The 22,655-nt window shown below is 45.1% G+C and overlaps 1 protein-coding gene across 1 annotated transcript in view; it reads left to right on the top strand.

Moving 5' to 3' along the window:
* Positions 1 to 22,655, top strand: part of NKTR (natural killer cell triggering receptor) — a 108,779-nt gene that overhangs the window by 72,701 nt on the left and 13,423 nt on the right. Inside the window, exons 9-14 of the mRNA XM_089689029.1 lie at positions 1,232 to 1,460; positions 4,717 to 4,869; positions 6,586 to 6,661; positions 8,154 to 8,299; positions 15,497 to 18,145; positions 20,502 to 20,597. Of these exons, the coding sequence (XP_089545155.1) occupies positions 1,232 to 1,460; positions 4,717 to 4,869; positions 6,586 to 6,661; positions 8,154 to 8,299; positions 15,497 to 18,145; positions 20,502 to 20,597 (3,349 nt within the window). The remainder of the gene's footprint in view (positions 1 to 1,231; positions 1,461 to 4,716; positions 4,870 to 6,585; positions 6,662 to 8,153; positions 8,300 to 15,496; positions 18,146 to 20,501; positions 20,598 to 22,655) is intronic.

Here is a 22,655-nt window from a genome sequence, read left to right as displayed (position 1 = left end):
GGCGCCGAGTAGCAAAAAGAGGCGTGGTCATTAAGGGGGGTAAATCCTCTGGAGGTCAAGTGGTTAATGGTATAAATTAATAAAAATATAAATCCAGAAACATACACTTAATCGTAGTGCAAAAGATGAAGCAATTAGATGCTAATAACATGAATATGAACTGACCAGCTGGTGAATAAAATTGGCCGCCGGACCTACGTGATCTGGCGGCGTGACGTCACGGCTTTTCGTACTACAAGTACATTATCAAAAGGGGTATGCCAGGAAATAGCTGGAAACCTCAGACATGTAATATGAACAAAGCACATCCTTCTATGGTGTGTACTTAGAACACTAAGGGGGTTATTTACTAAAACTGGGGAGTGCCAAATCTGGTGCAGCTCTGCATAGAATCCAATCAGCTTCCAGGTTTTATTGCCAAAGTTTAATTGAACAAGCTGAAGTTAGAAGCTGATTGGCTCCCATGGACAGCTGCACCAGATTTTCAGTTCACCAGTTTTAGTAAATATACCCCTAAGTGTCATATCTGTCTGGTGCCTATTTTCTCTGCTGTTGGCATGAGTAACGTCTGACAAATTTTCATGTCACCAAGAGATAAAAAGGTGATGGAGGGAACTCCAGCACACAGCCTATGATTGACAGCCTCCACTCTGGTGCTGTGATAGAGGGGGGGGGGGGGGTGTCTCTTCCTTCCAATCAGCTCTCACTGAACTCAACAGAGTGTAGCTTCACTGCTTTCTGAGAGCTTCAACAAGCTTTATAAATCTTTGAACACCTGTAGAGAAATGATGGGGACAGATAAACCGGTACCATGTTGGTACCTCATGTTTTAACCAGGGGTGGACTGACAACTCATGGGGCCCCTGTGTCCTCGCCCACACTCAAACCACAGCCAAAAAAAGCCTATGAAAGGTACCAGGGGCATCTCATGGGGCCCCCTACTGACCCCGGGCCCTCTGGCAGTGCCCGAGTTCCCAAATGGTCAGTCCGCCCCTGGTTTGAACACAAACAGGAACTTCTGACACAGGAAAGTGAACATTTACCCTACCATAGCTGTGTGTACAGGGCAACAAACACCACCACAAAACTATCAGTTCAATGTGCGTCTTCTGCAGTTGGAGGTACAGCGTAGTGCGGTTTATAATGCCTTTAAGCACACATGAATCCATTAGAATGTTTTAGATTTCCTTTTTATCAATAAAGCAATCGCTTATGTTTTCTCCTTTTAAAGCCCCAGAAAAAGTCAAGCAGGCCCCTTCTGCAGCTGAGCGATCAGATTCCAGTTCAAAGTCGTCTTCATCATCGTCATCCTCAGAGTCTTCCTCTTCTGATAGCGAAGAAGAAGCTGCAAAGAACAGGAGGAGGAAGCGCAAGCGGAAAGCCAAAGTAAAGCACTCGAAGAAACGACGCAAGGAGAATCGACAAGAGGTCAAGGAGGACCATCCCCAGAGTCAGCACAGGTATGGTGGGCTCCAGAAATCTCCCAGCGGATCTACTGCCTTCTAGAGAAGTTGTCTCCTATAGGGCACGGCCAGGTCTGATCAGAATCTTCCCTCATCCCCTTATATTCCTGCATTCCCATTAAAGACATCGCCTGTGGTTCTTTTATGCTGGAATGCTCTCTTCAGTTTTTTACACAGTTTTACACCCATTATGTCCCTTATTCATTCTATTTTCACTAATTAGCACCATACCCTTCATACACTTCCATTAGGATCCTTTAGCATCATCTGCCCTGTATGAATCCACATAGTGCAGCGCTTATAAATTAGATCCAATGCAGAAAAAGACAGCAAGAAAACAACAAACTGAAAGTCAATCAAGTATCCTCGGTGCTCTCAGGGGTAGTGAAGATATCCAGAGCTTTACTGCCTCAAATAATAGCAATGCGCACTCACCAGAAACGCATGGATTATGCGCATGTAACAATGATTATCCTAGATGTTAGATCCGTCACAGAACAGGTGGTGGGCATCCCTCTCATGGTGGGTCATCCAGAGCTCCAACTCAGGTCCAGAGATCCCCTTAAGGTCAGCCAGGTAATCCTCTATGGTGGTGGTGATCCCTCCTCCAGATGGCATAGGCACCTTTTCTGTGGGAGTAATAGCTCCACATAGGAGCCCCAAAAACAAGTGCCAGAAATAGTGTAGTATGTTCCCAAAATGTATTTATTGATAGGCTAAAAGCAGGGTAGTATGCATGTCACAGAAAACGAATATAAGTGAAAACAGCAGTACTGACCCATTCAAAGATGGCCGCCGGGCCTCCTCGTTGCTCCGGCGGTGAAATGACGTCACGCTCTGCACAGCATGATAAACCTGTTCTTAGCTACTTTGTGTCTATACACCTCTTTTTTTTTTTTTTTACCCTTATTAGATTGTAATATTTAAAGTGGTTGTAAACCTTTGAAATGAAAAATGAACAAAGCATCTGCTCTTATATTGTGTACTGGCCTCTATCTAAAGCACCTAGTGTGATTAATGTCTCCTCTCTCCTTCCTCTGCTATCTACATCAGTCACTTCTGCAGTCTATGGACACCAAGGAATTCCACACACCACTGGCTGTGCATGTTTCCCTGTGAAACTGAATGGAAGGGTCCTTCCACTCAGGTCTCAAATTACACTTAGCTCTGCTCAAAGTTATGCATGTGTGACATCAGACCTCTGCCCCCTGACTTTGGAAGAGCTGTGTAAAATCTGGACTTTGAACAGTTTATATAGGATTTGCTTCATCTGTGTATCACCCGAGGCCAGTCCCTTCACTGGATATAAAGTTTACAACCACTTTAAAGGGACAATACCCTCATACCTCTTACTGTTCTGTTTTAATCTGTAATACGCAGGGCCCCTCATCCCTTCTCTTACATTGTGATCTCTAATAAGCTGAACCATTTTACCTCCTGCATCATTGTAATCTCTAATAGGTGGGACCATCATACCTCCTGCGACATTGTAATCTCTAATAGGAAGGGCCATCATACCTCCTGCATCATTGTAATCTCTAATAGGTGGGACCATCATACCTCCTGCATCATTGTAATCTCTAATAGGCGGGACCATCATACCTCCTGCATCATTGTAATCTCTAATAGGCGGGACCATCATACCTCCTGCGACATTGTAATCTCTAATAGGTGGGACCATCATACCTCCTGCGACATTGTAATCTCTAATAAGCAGGACCATCATACCGCCTGCGACATTGTAATCTCTAATAGGCGGGACCATCATACCTCCTGCAACATTGTCATTTGTAATAGGCAGGACCATCACCTCCTGCATCATTGTAATCTCTAATGGGCGGGACCATCACACTTCCTGCATCATTGTAATCTCTAATGGGCGGGACCATCATACCTCCTGCATCATTGTAATCTCTAATAGGCGGGACCATCATACCTCCTGCGACATTGTAATCTCTAATAGGCGGGACCATCATACCTCCTGCATCATTGTATTCTCTAATAGGTGGGACCATCATTCCTCCTGCAACATTGTAATCTCTAATAGGCGGGACCATCATACCTCCTGCATCATTGTATTCTCTAATAGGCGGGACCATCATACCTTCTGTGACATTGTAATCTCTAATGGGCGGGACCATCATACCTCCTGCATCATTGTAATCTCTGATAGGCGGGACCATCATACCTCCTGCAACATTGTAGTCTCTAATAGGCGGGACCATCATACCTCCTGCATCATTGTAATAGGTGGGATCATCATACCTCCTGCGACATTGTAATCTCTAATAGGCGGGACCATCATACCTCCTGCATCATTGTAATCTCTAATAGGTGGGACCATCATACCTCCTGAATCATTGTAATCTCTAATAGGCGGGACCATCATACCTCCTGCGACATTGTAATCTCTAATAGGCGGGACCATCATACCTCCTGCATCATTGTAATCTCTAATAGGCGGGACCATCATACCTCCTGCATCATTGTATTCTCTAATAGGCGGGACCATCATACCTTCTGTGACATTGTAATCTATAATAAGCGGGACCATCATACCTCCTGCATCATTGTAATCTCTAATAGGCGGGACCATCATACCTTCTGCATCATTGTAATCTCTAATAGGCGGGACCATCATACCTCCTGTGACATTGTAATCTCTAATAGGTGGGAACATCATACCTCCTGTGACATTGTAATCTCTAATAGGTGGGACCATCATTCCTCCTGCATCATTGTAATCTCTAATAGGTGGGACCATCATACCTCCTGCGACATTGTAGTCTCTAATAGGCGGGACCATCATACCTCCTGCATCATTGTAATCTCTAATAGGAAGGGCCATCATACCTCCTGCGACATTGTAATCTCTAATAGGCGGGACCATCATACCTCCTGCGACATTGTAGTCTCTAATAGGCGGGACCATCATACCTCCTGCATCATTGTAATCTCTAATAGGAAGGGCCATCATACCTCCTGCGACATTGTAATCTCTAATAGGAAGGGCCATCATACCTCCTGCGACATTGTAATCTCTAATAGGCGGGACCATCATACCTCCTGCGACATTGTAATCACTAATGGGCAGGGCCGTTATTCCCTCATATCAGGGATGGCAGGCCTTGTATTTATCTCAATACAGATTGTAATGTACTGTATGTATTTTAGATTACAGGGGGCTGCACATTACAATGGAGCCAGGTAAAAGTGACGCGTAAGCACATTTACTACTCTATATTTTTCGCAGCACTCATTCTGAGAAGAGCAACACTGTGGAGGATAAAGAGGCCGGGGCAAAGAGGGAAAAACTTGTTGTGCGTCCAGAAGAAATTCCTCCCGTACCTGAAAATCGGTTTCTGTTGAGGAGAGATGCACCCATCGCCAAAGCGGATCCTGAACCGTAAGCAGTCCTTTACCCCTGAGAACAAACCACTTTCACTAAGCAAAATCCATTTATACTGGTCCCTACAGCCAGTGGTTGAGTTGGGGGTGTCACTGAGCTTCGACACGCCCTGTCTCAACACCTGGACATCTATTGTTAATCGCCAACTATGACATTGTGTTACGGTGTTGTTATACTTTGGTTATTACTATGTCTGATGTTGATGATGCGGGGGTGGACCCATAGGTTACAATGTCCTGGTCCCGGAGGGACCCTTGTGGGCCAGCGTTCTTGTAAGACTCGGAGGTAATGGCTCGACCTTTCGCTCTACTTTGTCTAATGCCACCGCGCATTGGCTGTATGGAAGTTGCCGACCAGACATGTAAAGTTGAATAATCATTATTCTGTGTTTTTGGAGCGACAATTATTGCTCAGTTCTCTGCCTTTCTCAGGGTTCACCCCCCCGAGAGGGATAGACACGTGTATCTGGCTATCCATATGTGCCTTTCCTTCTATGTTTGTATCTCAATATTTTTGTGGATGATACAATCAAAGCATCTATACACTTGTTATGTCTTGTTCCTCTGCAACATCTTCTCCTCCCTCTCTAGTGCAGGCAGGCACAGCTTACATGAAAGTGACAACTCTGCTCTGAATTCAGGAGCAGTGCAGTATTGTTGCCACCCCATTACAGGAAGTTACATTAGGTGGTTACTACAGTACTGGCAAAATCAACAGGGTTTGCAGAACTTTACAGGGGGGCTGAGAGAAAACGAAGTGTTATAATTAAGTGCTGCAACACATATTTTTTATTTGATGGGAGGCTTTAGTTAATGCATTATACTTCTCTTTTTTTTAAAATCAGGAATGACGTTTATTAAACGTTAAAGTCATACAAATATAAAAAGAAAGGATCACATAAAGAATGGTATCAGAGAATCAATCATTAACTAAAAGAACGACGTAAGAACGGAAACTTTCCAGTGCTACCCATTACGCAAGAAATCCAAGAGTTGCTGCAAAATGACAGTGTTATCGTGTTAATATGCAGTTAGATCACACAGCCATTTTCTCACATTCAGAACCATAGGAAGTATCCCCACAACAGTGGACCCACAGGGAACAGAGAGCACCCCTCCCCCCACCAATCAATGCAGAAGGATCATAGGATGGCATTATGAAGTAACAATCAAATTATACTTAACCACTTCCCGTCCGGCCAGACGGTAGCAGTGCAGGGTCGGGTGGCCATTTATAAACGGCCTCCCCGCCTCCTGCTTGTGTGCGCTCCCTGGGAGCGCGTAGCACCGCGATCCGGTGCCCGCTGTGTCCTCCAGACACAGTGGAACACCGATCGTCGGATGGGATCTCTGTGCGAGGTCCCGATCATGTGATCACTGATTGGCCAATCAGTGATCACATGCAGAGTAGTAAGCAAGATGTCACTTCTGACATCATTGCTTACTACGTGTGAAATCTGTGAATGATCACAGAGGTCACATGGTACAGGGCTATTCACAACAGCCTTGTACCATGTGACAAGCTGTGACCAATCACAGCTCACACAGAAGTTCTCAATGGCTGCAAGAATGAAATTATTTGAATGAATAATATATATATATGTCTACAGAGCTGCATATATTGACGGCGCTCTATAAGTACCTATAATAAATAAATATAAATATCAGAAATGTGACGTTTTCGAGCAATAATTTTCTATTTTTCCACTTCTAGGAAGCCGTCTACTGCACTGCCTGACAAAAGCTCTGTCACCAAATCGGGAAGGAAAATCAGAGGCCGAGGCACCATAGTACGTGTCATGTATTTGCTGAGTGTGATTCCATTCTAGAAGGCTCATACTAGACCAGAGTACTACCATGTACATTATGCAGGCTTCCAACTGCTCAGCAAATTCAAGCATGGAAAGTACTGAGTAGCTAGGAACACAGCTGACCTTTTAGGCCTCCTTCACACCATATGTGCAGAAAAACTGAATTGCATATTTCAATTGCAGAGACATCAGTTTTCATGCATGCTGCAATGAGTTTTATACACGTTGCAGATTCCTGCGCAGAAAAAAATCTGCACCTGATTCTAGTGTTGTGGTGTGAACAGGGCACATAGAGAACAATTGATTGTGTTGTGCTCTTGCGGAACGCGTGCAGGAAAAAAAAGACGTCTCTGCACCATAATGTGTACAAGCCCTTATAAAAGTTTTGGAAGTTTCAAGGACAGGTCATGATACTTCCAACATTCAGTTTCATTTCATTTCCAACAGCTACGGTATAATATACACAAGAATGTTACTGCACCAGGTGAACTTAAAGTGATTCTAAAGACTCAATTTTATTTTTAAACCATGTGTTACATCAGGGCTTAAAATTTCAAGTCCTGAGCTACTAGCCAGGCCTTAAGAGTTACTCGCCACCAACAAACACACACAGAGACACCTGTACACACACACACACACACACACACACAGAAACATGTACACACACATACAGACACATGTATACACACACAGGCACGTACAGGCACGCATACACACAGATACATGTACATACACAGAAATACACACGTACAGACACATGTACATGCGCGCACACACATACATGTACATACACAGACATGCATACACACACGCTGTTAAGTGCTCTCTCCTCTCCCCTGAAGCCACCACTGGCTGATATAGAGGATCACGTGACCAGAGAGCTGAAATTAGGTAGGCACACACACACCCTATAAAAAGTTGCAGTACTTCGTTGTTCACTCACAGAGCCGGGTATTGCACTCTAGGGGGAGGCAGAGAGCACAGCACACACTCCTTCCTTTGCTTTCACTGCGCTCAGCTATTGAGCAGCCTGATGGCTCCCAGTGCCAATGATAGATCCAGCATGAGCTCCGAGCCTGCTCAGCAAGACGGCCCTGGGGGACACACTCGCCCCCGCCTTAATTTCCACTCGCCATTGCCAAGCAGGCGAGTGGAAGTTTCAAGGCCTGTGTTATATGTTATATTTGCATGCTCGGTGCTCCTGGCCTCTCTCATACTTCTCCCCCCCCCCCGAATGTACATAGCAAGCTGCAAGGGGGCTCGCAATCCCTTTTATTACTGAAATGCCGAGATGAAAAGTTCAACAATACAGTGAACACATCTGTCGATGCACGTTTTCATTGTAAACCTGCTTCTATTATTTATCATGCAGTGTGAAGGTCGTAACTAGGAATCTGGACATTAAAACTGTTATAGGTCACACTGGCATGGCTCACTCTGCATCTTACAATTTTTTTTTACCTGCTTCCAGCGATACCACACACCCCCAAGGTCTAGATCTCGATCAGAATCGGATGATGGCGAAAGCAGTGAGACACCTCCACATTGGAAGGAGGAAATGCAGAGATTGAAGACCTATAAACCCCCCTCTGGAGAAAAATGGAGCAAGGGCGACAAGTAAGATTCGAGGGTGCCACAGTCAAGAGTATTTTAAATTTGTAGTAAACTGCCCAAAAAATTTCCCCTACAAAATAATAGCACAATCTGATGTATGCTAGCACATTATGAAAGACTTGCCTTAGAACGAAGCCCTCCAGAGATGCACTATCACCGCTTACAGGGCTTCCATCTTCCCCCCGCTCTTCCATTTTCCCCCCGCTCTTCCATTTTCCCCCCTCTCTTCCATTTTCCCCCCGCTCTTCCATTTTCCCCCCGCTCTTCCATTTTCCCCCCGCTCTTCCATTTTCCCCCCTTCCCCCCGCTCTTCCATTTTCCCCCCTTCCCCCCGCTCTTCCATTTTCCCCCCGCTCTTCCATCTTCCCCCCACTCTTCCTTCTGGGTTTGAGGGGCTTCGACTGTTTGGCCGAACTGCAGTGACATCACTCTCGTGCATGCGTGTGTGAGTCTTGGTCGTGATATGACTTTCTCAATGGACAGCACACCGTCCATTGAGAGTGCAGTGCGTGTGCACCAGTGACGTCACTGGCTGCTACAATAGTAAATATCTCCTAAATAGTGCACATTTAGGAGATATTTACTGTACCTACAGGTAAGCCTTATTTCTTTATCGTACATCATGGGGACACAGAGCAGACTATTCATGGCTTTGTGGGTTATGTGCCACCTATAGGTGAATGGACACTGGCCGACCAATCAGAGAGGAAGTCCTCCCCTATATGACTCCTACACAGGAAGTACTTCTGTTTTTTCACCAGTGTCTGTAAGATGGATGGTCACTGAACATGTGCACTGCGAGAATACTTGGAGGTCTGGAACAGTTCTGTTGAGAATCAAGGACTTAAATTGGATCCATTCGAAAAGCTGTTAGCCAAAATGGATTGTACCCGAGCCTCGCTGGATAGGAGAAGAATACTCAGGGTTTTGCCTGTAATGTAGCCATATGGCACTGGACCCTGTGTAATGGAACCCTGTGCAGTGTTTGTTCTGATCAAGGTGCTTTCCAGCAGGGTGCTGTACTGGTCCAAGGCAGTGGCCCCGCATTATGGGGGCCGAGTCTTTGAAGGCCTGCATGACAGGGCCCACTGTGATTGGTGAATTCAAAATCCTGCAGCGGGAATGGTAAGTTTACATTTGCAGTGTTTCTATAAAAAAGAAATATGACTGTCTGGTCATTTCTCCTGATGGCTACTGGCGGTAGTGTGCTGTTTGGTTTGACCTGGCCATGCTCTTTGAGTTTCAGAAGGACTGCAGTTTTCTCCTCCAGCCAGAAGGTGCGGGGCCGCTCTGTATAGCCTGCTTTTGTGCATTTTTTGTTATATTTGTAGTCACACATGGGCTGAAGGATGAAGCTTCTGTGAGAAGGCTGGGACTCAAAGCAGATACACCCCTGCTAAGGTATCAGTGTACTTATAGGAGTTGTGTCTCCAAAATAAACTATGTTGCCAAAAGTATTGGGCCACCTGCCTTTACACACACATGAACTTTAATGGCCCCCCAGTCTTAGTTCGTAGGGTTCAATATTGAGTTGGCCCCACCATTTGCAGCTATAACCGCTTCAACTCTTCTGGGAAGGCTGTCCACAAGGTTTAGGAGGGTGTCTATGGGAAGGTTTGACCATTCTTCCAGAAGCACATTTGTCAGGTCAGGCACTGATGTTGGGGGAGGAGGCCTGGCTCACATTCTCCGCTCTAATTCATCCCAAAGGTGTTCTATGGGGTTGAGGTCAGGACTCTGTGCAGGCCAGTCAAGTTCCTCCACTCCAAACTTGTTTATCCATGTCTTTATGGACCTTGCTTTGTGCACTGGTAGGCAGTCATGTTGAAACAGAAAGGGGCCATCCCCAAATTCCTCCCACAAAGTTGGGAGCTTAAAATTGTCCAAAATGTCTTGGTATGCTGACGCCTTAAGATTTCCCTTCACTGGAACTAGGGGGTCAAGCCCAACCCCTGAAAAACAACCCCACACCATAATCCCCCTCCACCAAACTATAGACTTGTCACAATGCAGTCAGGCAAGTACCGTTCTCCTGGCAATCGCCAAACCCAGACGTGTCAATCGGATTTCCAGACAGAGAAGCGTGCTTCATCACTCCAGAGAACACGTCTCCTCTGCTCTAGAGTCCAGTGGCTTTACACCACTGCATCTGACGCTTTGCATTGCACTTGGTGATGGAAGGCTTGGATGCAGCTGCTCGGCCATGGAAACCCATTCCATGAAGCTCTCTACACACTGTTGTTGGGCTCATCTGAAGGCCACACCAAGTTTGGAGGTCTTTAGCCATTGACTCTGCAGACAGTTGGCAACCTCTGCGCACTGTGCGCTTCAGAATGTGCTGCCCCCACTCTGTCATTTTTTAAGTAGCCTACCACTTGGTGGCTGAGTTGCTGTTGTTCCCAGTTGCTTCCACTTTGTTATAATCCCACGAACAGTTGAGCGTGGAATATTTAGTAGCCAGGAAATGTCACGGATGGACTTATTGCACAGGTGGCCACCTATCACGGGACCACGCTTGGAGTCACTGAGCTCCTGAGAGTGACCCATTCTTTCACCAATGTTTGTAGAAGCAGTCTGCATGCCTAGGGGCTTGATTGTATACACCTGTGTCCATGTAGGTCAGTGGTTCTCAACCTTTCTAATGCCGCGACCCCTTAATACAGTTCCTCATGTTGTGGTGACCCCCAACCATAAAATTATTTTCGTTGCTACTTCATAACTGTAATTTTGCAGTGGGAGGAGTAGTGCCACGTCACTGGTGTCAGTGGGAGGAATAGTGCCACGTCATTGGTGTCAGTGGGAGGAATAGTGCCACGTCATTGGTGTCAGTGGGAGGAATAGTGCCCCATCATTGGTATCAGGGGGACCAATAGTGCCCCAACATTGGTGTCAGTGGGAGGAATAGTGCCCCAACATTGGTGTCAGTGGGAGGAATAGTGCCCCATCAATGGTGTCAGTGGGAGGAATAGTGCCCCATCATTGGTATCAGTGGGAGGAATAGTGCCTCATCATTGGCGTCAGTGGGAGGAATAGTGCCCCATCATTGGTGTCAGTGGGAGGAATAGTGCCCCATCATTGGTGTCAGTGGGAGGAATAGTGCCCCATCATTGGTGTCAGTGGGGGGAGGAATAGTGCCCCATCATTGGTGTCAGTGGGGGGAGGAATAGTGCTCCATCATTGGTAATAGTGACACCAATGATTGGGCACTATTCCTCCCACTGACACCAATGATACTTACCTTGCTGACCCCTGCTCCAGCCTGGGCTCACTCGCTTCCTCCCTCTCCCATGGTACAAACACTTACCGGTCAGATGGCTTCCTTCTCCGGCCGCTCTCCTCCTCTTCACTCGCTTGAGCTTCGCGGTGCCGCTCGGCTCCTCCTTTCCAAGCTCCACCTCCTCGCCGGTGATTGGCCGCCTGTGTGCCTCTCTTGAGCTACAGTTCCGGCGGCCAATCACCGACGAGGAAGGATTGATCCCGGGGGTGTGTCCAGATGACAGGGACGGCATGTCATCCCGCCCACACCTGGAGACGGATCAAGGAGCGGTGTCTCGGTTCCTAAGGCCATCGGAAATATGTGTTTTCCGATGGTCTTAGGCGACCCCTGGGAAAGTGTCGTTCGACCCCCAGGTTGAGAACCGCTGATGTAGGTGATTGGAAAACCTGAATCCATTGATTGGAAGGGTGTCCCAATACTTTTGGCAATATAGTGTAGCTTGCATCTGATCTACAGGAGCTTGCATTCAGACTGCGTTTGATGCAGAGGTGCTTGGCTAATCCTGCAAAGCTAGTATGGGGCCAAGTGCAGTTGATTTCGACACTGTTTCATGAAACTATACACTTTTAGAAAGTGGACTGCATGGATGTGCATGCGTGAACTACTTTCTTGTGTTTGCATGAACTGCTTTCTTGTTCTTGCATGAACTGCATATTTAAATGCTCTGCATACTTGTATAAACTACATATTTCAGCAGGTCTGCAGGCTTGCATACCTGCGTAATTGAGTCGATGTAGACCATCATGGCTATGGACCACCATCCATGCGGGACTGCATTATTAGGTGGTGGCAAATATAGTTGCTACATTATTTACGACCCAGAAGGGGGATGCAGGTGCACCGCCATTATTTACGACCCAGAAGGGGGATGCAGGTGCACCGCCCTCAGGTCCAGTGGATTTTGGGGGTAATTTGTCAATGTTCACATTTCCTGGCACTAGACATAAGTCTAGACGTCTTTCTGCTTTTGGATAGGGTCGGTCCAATTAGTGGTGTCCTCTCTGCTAGAGATTTCTGGAGATATTGTCCTTAATGATGCATATCTTTGTGTGCTGATTTCTTTCAGGCCCGTCAAGGGTTCTGCGTTTTGCAGTAAAGAATCGTATTTTTTTTGTTTTGAGGCACTGCTCTTTTGGCTAGCCACAACCCCCCAAGTATGCACAAAGCTTCTAGCCTGGTGCTGGGTTTGCCAGGGTCACAGGGGGTTTTGGAGCTTTCGGTTCCAAGTTTTAAAGCAAGATATAAGAAGCAGAAGGTATCCTTCAATAGGTCTGTGCATGAGGAAATGGTATCTACATTGAAGCAGATTTCCTATGTACGGTTCCACTTTGGGTCTTTTGTGGAAGAACATTCTATCTTTCTGGTTCATGAAGGTCCAAGCATTGCATTGCCGGAGAGCTTTGTCACCGGGGGATTGCAGAGTCCAAATTGGGGGTTGTTCAGAATCTGAAGAAGGGGTCATTTTCCTTCCAGTGATATAAAAGATAGCCACCAATGCCAGACTCTCCAATTGGGGGGCTGGTTTGGAGGTGGCTACAGTTTAGGGGACTTGATCTCCACAGGAGGGAAGACTGCCCATCAATATTTTGGGACTTCGGGCAGTTCACTTTGCTCTGGATTATTGGACGAACCAGTTGCACAGGTTGTGGTCAGGGTTTTCCCAGAGATCTTATATCAACCTCCAAGGCGGTACCAAGTTCATATTTTGGCTCTATCCATTTTTTTCCCAGAGGTCATTGTTTCTCACTCCTTGATTCATACTTTTTACAGGATGTAACACGGATGATCCTGCCTCTCAGGCCAGCCTGGTGTCCTTGGGACTTGAACTTGATCTTGGCTGTTCTTGCAGAGGCCACCTTTTGACCTAAATAAAGAAATGTAATCTTTTGACTCAGAAGGTGACTTCTTTGATTACTGTCACTTCATCAGGAAGAGTGTAAGCTGGCGGCTCTTTCATGTAGGGAGCCGTTCTTGGTCTTGCAAAATGATGAGGTGATGTTGCGTCCTCATCCATCTTCTTGCCTAGAGTGGTATTTAGTTTTCACTTAAATCAGGACAGTGTCTTGCCTTTCTTATTTTCCTAGTCCAAAGAGAGCAGGAGATAGATTGCCGTATACTCTGAATGTACTTCAGATGTTCAGGATTTACTTTCGTTTGGCGGGACAAATTAGGAGTCTTGGTTTGGGCTGCCAGAAGGGCCCAGAAAGGGCAGGCGGCTTCCAGGTTAACTATTTCTTGTTGGATCCGCCAGTTAATCATTCAATCCTATGGTTTGAAGGAAAAGGTCCCACCATTTCGGGTGAGAGCACACTCTACCAGGAGTGTGGGGACTTCTTGGGCAATCCACCATCAGGTGTCAGTTGCTCAGGATTGCAAGAGTGCTACATGGGCTTCGGTTCACTCATTCACAAGGCTCTACAAGGTGGATGTCAGAGCAGCAGAGGATTCTGCCTTTGGCCGCAGCGTCTTGTGAACAGCTAAGTAGGTCTTGTGGGACTGTTGGCGGTGGCTATCATGGTGTCACCCTCCCCTCAAAATTTCTTTATTGCTTTGGGACATCCCACAAAGTCATGAATAGCCTGCTCTGTGTCCAGTGATGTATGATAAAGAAAACTGGATTTTTTTTTTTACAGAACGTTAAATCCATTTCTTGGCGTAAATGATGGGACACCGAGGTCCCTCCCCTCTTTCTGGAATTTCATTGCTTGCTACAAAAACTGAATTACTTCCTGTGTAGGAGGGGTTATATAGGGGAGGACATCTCTGATTGGTTGGCCAGTGTCCATTCACCTATCTATCCATTCAGTCATTCTTATCCAACCCTTGGCGATTGCATGGACCGTCACTCGTAAGCAACTTTTTCCATGAATTCTCTTAGCAATTATTTTACAGGGTAGGTTACCAGATCTTTCCCCAACCCCCACCATGCAGGAGATCCCGCGTGGCCAGGGATGAAACTAGGACAATTTAGACATGAGCCAATTAACCTACCAGCATGTCTTTGGAGTGTGGGAGGAAACCGGAGTACCCAGAGGAAACCCACACGAACACAGGGAGAACATGCAAACTCCATGCAGGAGGAGCCATGGTTGGGAGTTGAACCCATGACCCAATTACTGCAAGGCAGAAGTTCTAACCACGAAGCCACTGTGTCCCCCCCCCTCCCCCCATTCACCTATAGGTGGCATATTACCCACATAGTCATGAATAGCCTGCTCTGTGTCCTGTGATGTACTGCAAGGAATGGATTTTACAGGTAAGTATGTGGGAAAAAATCCAATTTGTAGGCTTACCTGTCATTACAAGTAAGCAAGGTAGGTGTACTACCACTTTAAGAGAACCTCTCAGCCATTTTTAATTTTGAAAGAAGTCCTGCCACACAACAAGGTTAGTTTTATTCATACTAATCTGTGCTCTCCTCTGGGGGGGGGGGGGGGAGTGGGAAAGCAATAATTCAATGCCGTTCCCTGTTCTCCATCGCTTGTCTTCTTCAGGGATTGAATGATGTCAGTGTTTTTTAACATCACAATTGGGCTTTAAATGTGATGTTAAGCCTCCAACTCTTCTTGCATACGCCGCTGTTATGTTAGGTTTTGAGGAATCGTGTTATAGGGATGTTCTGACATGCTGGATTACTGTTGTGCCTTCTACACCTAAATCTGCCTCCACCTTACTTGATGGCAACGCTGTGGTAACACATAAACAGCATGGAAGCGCACTGGACTGGTATGGACTAATAACACTTCCTAAATAAAGCCATATCTTCACTGAACCAACAAAGTACAGCATCTACCTGCCCCTGCCTCACACTATTATCTTTCTGAATTGCAGTTGCATTTGGAATAGAATTTGCTACAGTATGTTGATGTATTTTCGTTGTGTCTTGAAGCTAAAACATAATATGACTTTTATTCTCTCCGTAGGCTTAATGATCGTATGTCGAGTCGCTGGGATGAGGGAAGCTTATCTCCAAGATCAAGGTCAAGTTCTTGGTCACATGATGGTTATCGCTCCGATGCCAGCAGAGAGCATGTTTCCCGCTCTAAAACTCGTAAGAAAGATAAAAAGCTTAAACATAAAAAGAAGGCCAAGAGGACAAAGCATACAAAGAAACGTAAACCACCAAAGAAAGATCAGCCTTCAGTATCAAACAGAGAGGAGTCTTCAAGCAGGAAGAGGAAATCTCAGGAAAGAATTAGAAGGTCATCTTCGAGGTCTTCTAGAGACTCTTCAAAGAAGGGCTGGTCTCGGTCAGACAAAGATCAGAAGTCTTCAAGTCATTCCAGCAAGAACTCTTACACAAATTCCAGATCTAGATCAAGGTCTTATTCCAGAGGAAGCGAAAGGTCCAGAACAACCTCAAAATCCACTTCTAGATCACAAAGTCCTTCAAGAAGCAGGTCTAGGAGTAAATCGAGGTCCGGAAACCGAAATGCTTCTGGAGCCCACTCAAGTGCTCACTCTCATCAATCATCCAAACAGCTAAAATCTTCTTCCCCGCCCTCCCAAAAAAAAGATGTGCCTTTATTGGTGAGTAACCTAAATCCAACTAATGAGACAGCAAAAACTGCAGTGCAGCAACCGGCTAAGTCAGCTGATGAGTCTCTTTTGGCATATGTAACAAGGGATAATGTGATTTCCTTAAGTGACAGCCCCCCACCTTCCAGGTGGAAACCTGGACAAAAGCCTTGGAAGCCATCATACGAGCGAATACAAGAAATCAAAGCCAAGGCCAATGCACTTCCTGCACCAGCCAAACATGGTGACAGTGGCGCCAAAGACAATTCACTACGCAACCATGATAGCTCAGATAGCGAGCACAGTGATTATTCTAGAGGAAGCTCTTTTCGCAAAACCAAACACGACTCTTCTAGAAGCAGATCCTACAGTAGATCATATTCTAGATCCAGGAGCCGCAGTAGCTCATCTTCTCGAGCGGAAAGAAGGGCATCGTCTTCATATGACAGCTCATCTAGTGACTCCAATGATGACACAGTTCCTACTGACACATCCTCAGCAAAGAGAAGAAGCAAATCAAAAGAGCAAAGCCCCATGCTTCATGCTAAAGGCAAACCTATATCTCGAAAAAGCACAAGAAGCTCCTCAAATTCCCACTCTTCCTCTGAAAGCGAAGGAGAGGAATTCACTAAATCGTTACTGCAGACCACTAAGGCTTTGCTTGAAAACCATAACTCCTGTAGCTCACAACAATCGGAAGATAACAAAAGTGAAACCGAGCCCGATTCCAAATGTGACAAAGATGGCACGCAAGCCGTGATATCTGACATAGACAAAGTTCTAACAAGTGAGAAGTTGAAGGAAACTGTTGAGCAAGTCATGAAAGAGGAAAAAAGTAGCACCAATTCTCAAAATGCAAACGTGGAGGACTCCATAATGTCTTCTGGAAAAGAGGAAGGTGAAGCTAGTTCGGAATCTGACTTCGAACCGGTTGAAGATTCTAAAACACCACCTTCTGAGACTCAATCGACCCGTGCTTCTGAAAGTGTTTCTGAAAAACTTACCAAATCTCCTGTATCCGATAGTTCTGCTCAGGAGACCAGTAAAAGCAAGTCGAAAAAACACAAGCGGCGTTCCAGTAAGAAGAAAAGCCATTCAAAGAAGGCCAAAGAAAAATCTAAAAGGAAGAAAGAGAAGAAGCAGAAAGCACAAAAGAAAAAGGAAGCCTTCCGCTGGCAGCCCCCACTTGAGTTCGGAGAAGAAGATGATGAGGAGATGGCAGAGGGAGATTCTGATGTACATCTAAACAACTCCAAAGACCTACTTCTGAAGGACAAGTCTAATGTGGAGTCTAAAGTCACCCCCAACGGGTCTGTGCTGATTGATGGAATTAATACAGAGCCCGCTAAAAAAGCTTTGCCGCTAACATCCGACTTAAAGGATGAAAAGGAACGTGACACTTTATCAAACTTAACAAAAACTCCGCTTACTACTGCAAAAGTTCCTCCGAAATCAGAAGACATAAAAACTTTTACTTCTCATCGGTCGTTACCCCAGATTAAACTTGAAGCAAATTCTTCCAGCAGCACGTCTACCGGTGGCACCTCGGACCAGGTGCCTCCATTGTCAACGGCTGTTTCTGAAACTGTGAAAGTCAAGGAAGAAAAAAGTCAAAATACCAATCAATCAGCTGCCATCAATCCAGCTGGTCCAGAAAAGGTGGAGACTGTTGGTGCCGAGGCCATAGCAGTAGACAACAAGTGGAAACCCGTCCAAGGGCCTACTGCTGGACAACCAGTCAAGCTCTTGACTACACCAGTTGTTGCTCCGTCAGAGCCGGAAAAGAAACCTCAAGGCTTACGAATTGAGATTAAAAGCAAAAATAAAGTAAAGCCAGGGTCGCTTTTTGATGAAGTCAGAAAAACCGCCCGGTTAAACCAAAGGCCCAGAAACCAGGAAAGTTCCAGCGAAGAAAGGTCTTCAAGCCATGAGGCAAAAAGTCGCTCAGGTAGCAAGAAGAGGTCCCGAAGCAAATCCCACTCAAGTCGCAGGTCAAGGTCTCGGTCTTCTAGCCGGTCCAGAAGCCGATCTCATAGTTACAGCTCTTCATCAAGGTAAGAAGTAGCTAGTTTTGTGCAATTATTTTTACTCCTACATTTGGCCTTGGACAGTACACAGGTGACCAATCCTGACAGTCACATGATTACATGTAAGCAAAACTGTCATGAATGGCTTCCATTCGTGACAGCTTGCTTACTATTGTGATGCTGTGATTGGCCCACAGGTATCACATGGTGCCTGGAACCCTGTACCAATATATTAGCTGTAGCCATTCACAGTATCACAATAATAAGCGATTCATGACAGTTAAAATTATTGCTTTTAAAAGTGATCATCAGTTTTATGAGCAATAACGGTGTTTAAAAAAAATAAAAAATCCCTGATCACCCCCCATGTATCACTATGAACTACTTTGAGGTCAGTATGTGTAAAAAAGAAAAAAATTTTTTAACTTTTTACAAATGCATACTGCCACTAGTCAGTATCCCCAAACACCACCGCACGATCGTATGACGACGCTGTACTGCACTGGTGACAATACGTAAAAGAAAAAATTACGAATAAAAACAAGTTTTATTTAATTTCTTCATTTTCCAAAAAATTGTGACAAATAATCACAACTTCAAAAAACTTACCATGCCTCCTACTTAATTCCTCGGCATGTTTACTTTCCACAAAGGGGTCATTTGGGGGTATTTGTACTGTTCTGGCATTTTGAGGTCTCAGAAAATGAGGCCGTCAGTCATGAAGGGGGTAAAACTTACCAGAGGTCAAGTGGTTAAAGCTCTACTCTGGGGAAAAGATTATTTATATTCCGATAGGCCCCTTGAAAGTTTAAAAGAAATCTTACGTCAGCCGCAACACTGACTGTTTAATCCAGAGCTTTTTCCACCGTAAAATGTCGTCGATCTCTTGGATTAAATGACACTTGGCGTTACCCAACCCCTTTAGACTGAGGAGATACTGTAAAGGGATTGAGAAAATGCTTCACACTGTCAGCAACTGTTTCAGAGGACATTGATCAGTCTAAGGCTACTTTCACACTGATCTGCCGCAAAAACACACAGGCGTCTGTACCACGCTTTTGCCTCTCTTTCTGAGCATTTTTATAGGACACAAAAGGACTTAAAAACTGTTTCAAAAATGCTTCCCAGAGGTGTTTTTCAGGCGTTTTCCATTGATTTCAATGGGAAGAGGCAATTCTAGGGCGTTTTTTTTTTTTCCCTAACTCGCAAAACATGCCCCAAAGATGCTGCAGGCAGGATTTTTACACCACAACGCAAGCGCAATGCCTGAGTGTGAAAACATACATAGATATACATTCACATACATAGAAAAGCATCTTTCTTGAGCTTTTCAGGCACTTTTTTGTTTCATGCAAAATTGCTTCAAAAACTCCTCCGTGTGAAAGTAGACTTAAGCTCAAGGACTGCCTTTTAACCTCCCTGGCGGTATTCCTGAGTGTAGCTCGGGGTAAAGTTTCAGCACCACAAGCGGTAACCCCGAGCTACACTCGGGAATACACTGCAGCGTTGCTCCGGGATCTCTTCTTCTCTTACCTTGTCCTGCGCTCCCGCAATGTCCCTCCTGCAGTGTCCCCGGCAATGTCCTCCGGCCGATGCCGGCATCTGTCTTCCGGGTTTCCGGTCCCTGCGACGTCGGGATGTACGGGGGATGGAACTGGCGGGAAATTTGAAAGTTGTACAAGTGACATTCACTAAATTCACTAAAATCACATAGTATAACATTCCTGTATCAAACCATTTCACATACATTTTGTCCCGAGTGCTTTGTCCGGCGCCCTGCCTGCATTTTTACTGTTCTTTCTGCCTGGAAACTGAGAAACGTCCATGGCGTCCAAAAAGCGTCCCTTTAGGTCAGACGCGGTTTTAGACCGGCTAGAGAACAGCGATAGTAAATCAGAACCACTTGCAGAATTGAGTGATGATGATTCGTGGGGGAAACTCCTCATCAGACACTGAAAACGATTCTGCGACTTTGCTCAGCGATGTGCGAACTTGGCGCTCTATTTCACATTTCAGTGTTTTTGGTTTGATTATATTAAATTAAATGTATTATATTATTATTTTTTATGATTATTTATTATATTATAATTTATGATTTCGTGTTTCAAGTTTTATCATCCCCGGGATGTTTACTAGACTCTTGTTCGGACAGATTTCAGTGAGTTATTCCTAAGAATTACAGACCTACAATAAAAAAACAACATATTTCCATGCAAAAAAATGTACCGCTTTGAGCACAGAAATACTGACATAATCATACCGCTAGGGAGGTTAATGACCATTTTTTAGTATTTTGCTCTTGTATATTATATCAGGAACATATTTGAATTTGACTTCTAAAGTTTCACCGTTTCCACGTCTTACCTAATTTTTACTGTTGCAGGTCACGAAGCTCTTCAAGGAGTCGGAGCAGAAGACGGTACAGCCACCACCGATCAAGGACACGTAGCAGATCTTCTGGCAGCTATAGAAGTCACAGGTATGGTGTTCGCTTCATATTTGTATGCCTACACATTTTGAATTGGTTGTATTGGTTGGTTTGATCTCTGGTATTACATGAGACCAGTTACTTCACTGTATATATTTAAGGGTTTGCAGTCGTTTTAAAGGGTTAGTCTACTTAGTTTCATTTTGAATTGAGTAGAGGAGGGTAAAAACCTTTGTCGGGTTTTCTTTCTTACTTCTATCCTATTGGGGAGATTTACCTTCACTTTCTGTCCCATAGCCAAAACAGAGTGAGAGGAAACTCCTTCAAAGTGAGGGAAATCCTTGGAGGTCACCAGGGTCAATAGAGCCATAGCTTACCCTTAAGAAGATTTCTCCTCTATTCCTGCTCTGGTGAGCACTCAGAATTAGAAGACCTCTACATCATTTCTGTTCTGGCAACCTCTATTCATGATCTGGGAACCAACTTCTCTGTTTCTGTTATGGCAACTACTCATATTAGGAAGACTTCTCTATTTGTAACCACTCAGAATAGGAAGACTTCTCCATTCATAGTCTGGGAATCAACTTCTCCTCCATTCCTGTTTTAGTGACCACTCCATATAGGAAGACACCTCCATTCATGTTCTGGGAACCAACTTCTATGTTCATGTTCTGGGAACCAATTCCTCTTCCATTTATGTTCTGGGAACCAACTTCTCTTCCATTCATGTTCTGGGAACCAACTTCTCTTCCATTCATGTTCTGGGAACCAACTTCTCTTCCATTCATGTTCTGGGAACCAACTTCTCTTCCATTCATGTTCTGGGAACCAACTTCTCTTCCATTCATGTTCTGGGAACCAACTTCTCTTCCATTCATGTTCTGGGAACCAACTTCTCTTCCATTCATGTTCTGGAAACCAACTTCTCTTCCATTCATGTTCTGGAAACCAACTTCTCTTCCATTCATGTTCTGGGAACCAACTTCTCTTCCATTCATGTTCTGGGAACCAACTTCTCTTCCATTCATGTTCTGGGAACCAACTTCTCTTCCATTCATGTTCTGGGAACCAACTTCTCTTCCATTCATGTTCTGGGAACCAACTTCTCTTCCATTCATGTTCTGGGAACCAACTTCTCTTCCATTCATGTTCTGGGAACCAACTTCTCCTTCATTCATGTTGTGGGAACCAACTTCTCCTCCATTACTGTTTGGGAACCGCTCAGAATAGGAAGGCTTCACCGTTCCGTTTCTTTTGACCACTCAAAATGAAGAACTTGGCTCTGCTGCCCGGCAGGTAGAACAGTTCCATATTTGTAATTGAACTGTTTAATTCTGTGTCTTCCTGGAAGTCAGATTTATCAAGTTCTCTGTTTTGTGTACTATGGAAGAGTGGTCTTGTCTATGGATTTTTTAGCTATCTGGAGGAATTCTTCCCAATGACTACAAGTGTAAGGAGCATTCTTCCCACCTACCATCACACTAATGTATCATGGGCAGCACAGTGGCTAAGTGTTCAGCACTTCCGCCTGGCAGTACTCGGGTCGTTGGTTCAAATCCCAACCATGGCACCACCTTCCTGGAGTTTGCATGTTCTCCCTGTGTCTGCGTGGGTTTCCTCTGGGAACTCCGGTTTCCTCCCACACTCCGAAGACATGCTGGTAGGTGAATTGGATACTGTCTAAATTGTCCCTAGTATGTGTATGTATGACTGTAAGTTAGGGTCCTTAGATTGTACACCCCTTGAGGGTTAGGGACTGATGTGAATGTACAATAGATATGTAAAGCGCGGAGTAAATTGAAATAAAATAAATTGTATACCCATCACAACACCTCGGTATAAGGGTTGATGTTTGGTTGCAGCAAATGTTGCGTGTTTCAGGTGATTTTCCATACATGCACAGCATTATAGCTTCCCTATGGTAGCCTTTGTAGCAGTACAGAGCTGAGCCATCTTCCAGGTGCTGAGGAATAATCAGCTGAACAAAGAAATTGATTAAGAAAACTCACAGAAGGAAGATACAATGTGCTAGAAAAGATTGCTGGGTATTTAGGGCACGTTTCTTCAGATTGTGTACAAAGCACTGGGGGTAAAGTAAGTGGGAAATAA

The sequence above is a fragment of the Staurois parvus genome, unplaced genomic scaffold, assembly GCF_062004578.1.
Source record: "Staurois parvus isolate SC_StPar_1 unplaced genomic scaffold, SC_StPar_1.0 ptg000467l, whole genome shotgun sequence".
NCBI lineage: Eukaryota > Metazoa > Chordata > Amphibia > Anura > Ranidae > Staurois > Staurois parvus.
This window is presented reverse-complemented; position numbering and strand designations above follow the sequence as displayed.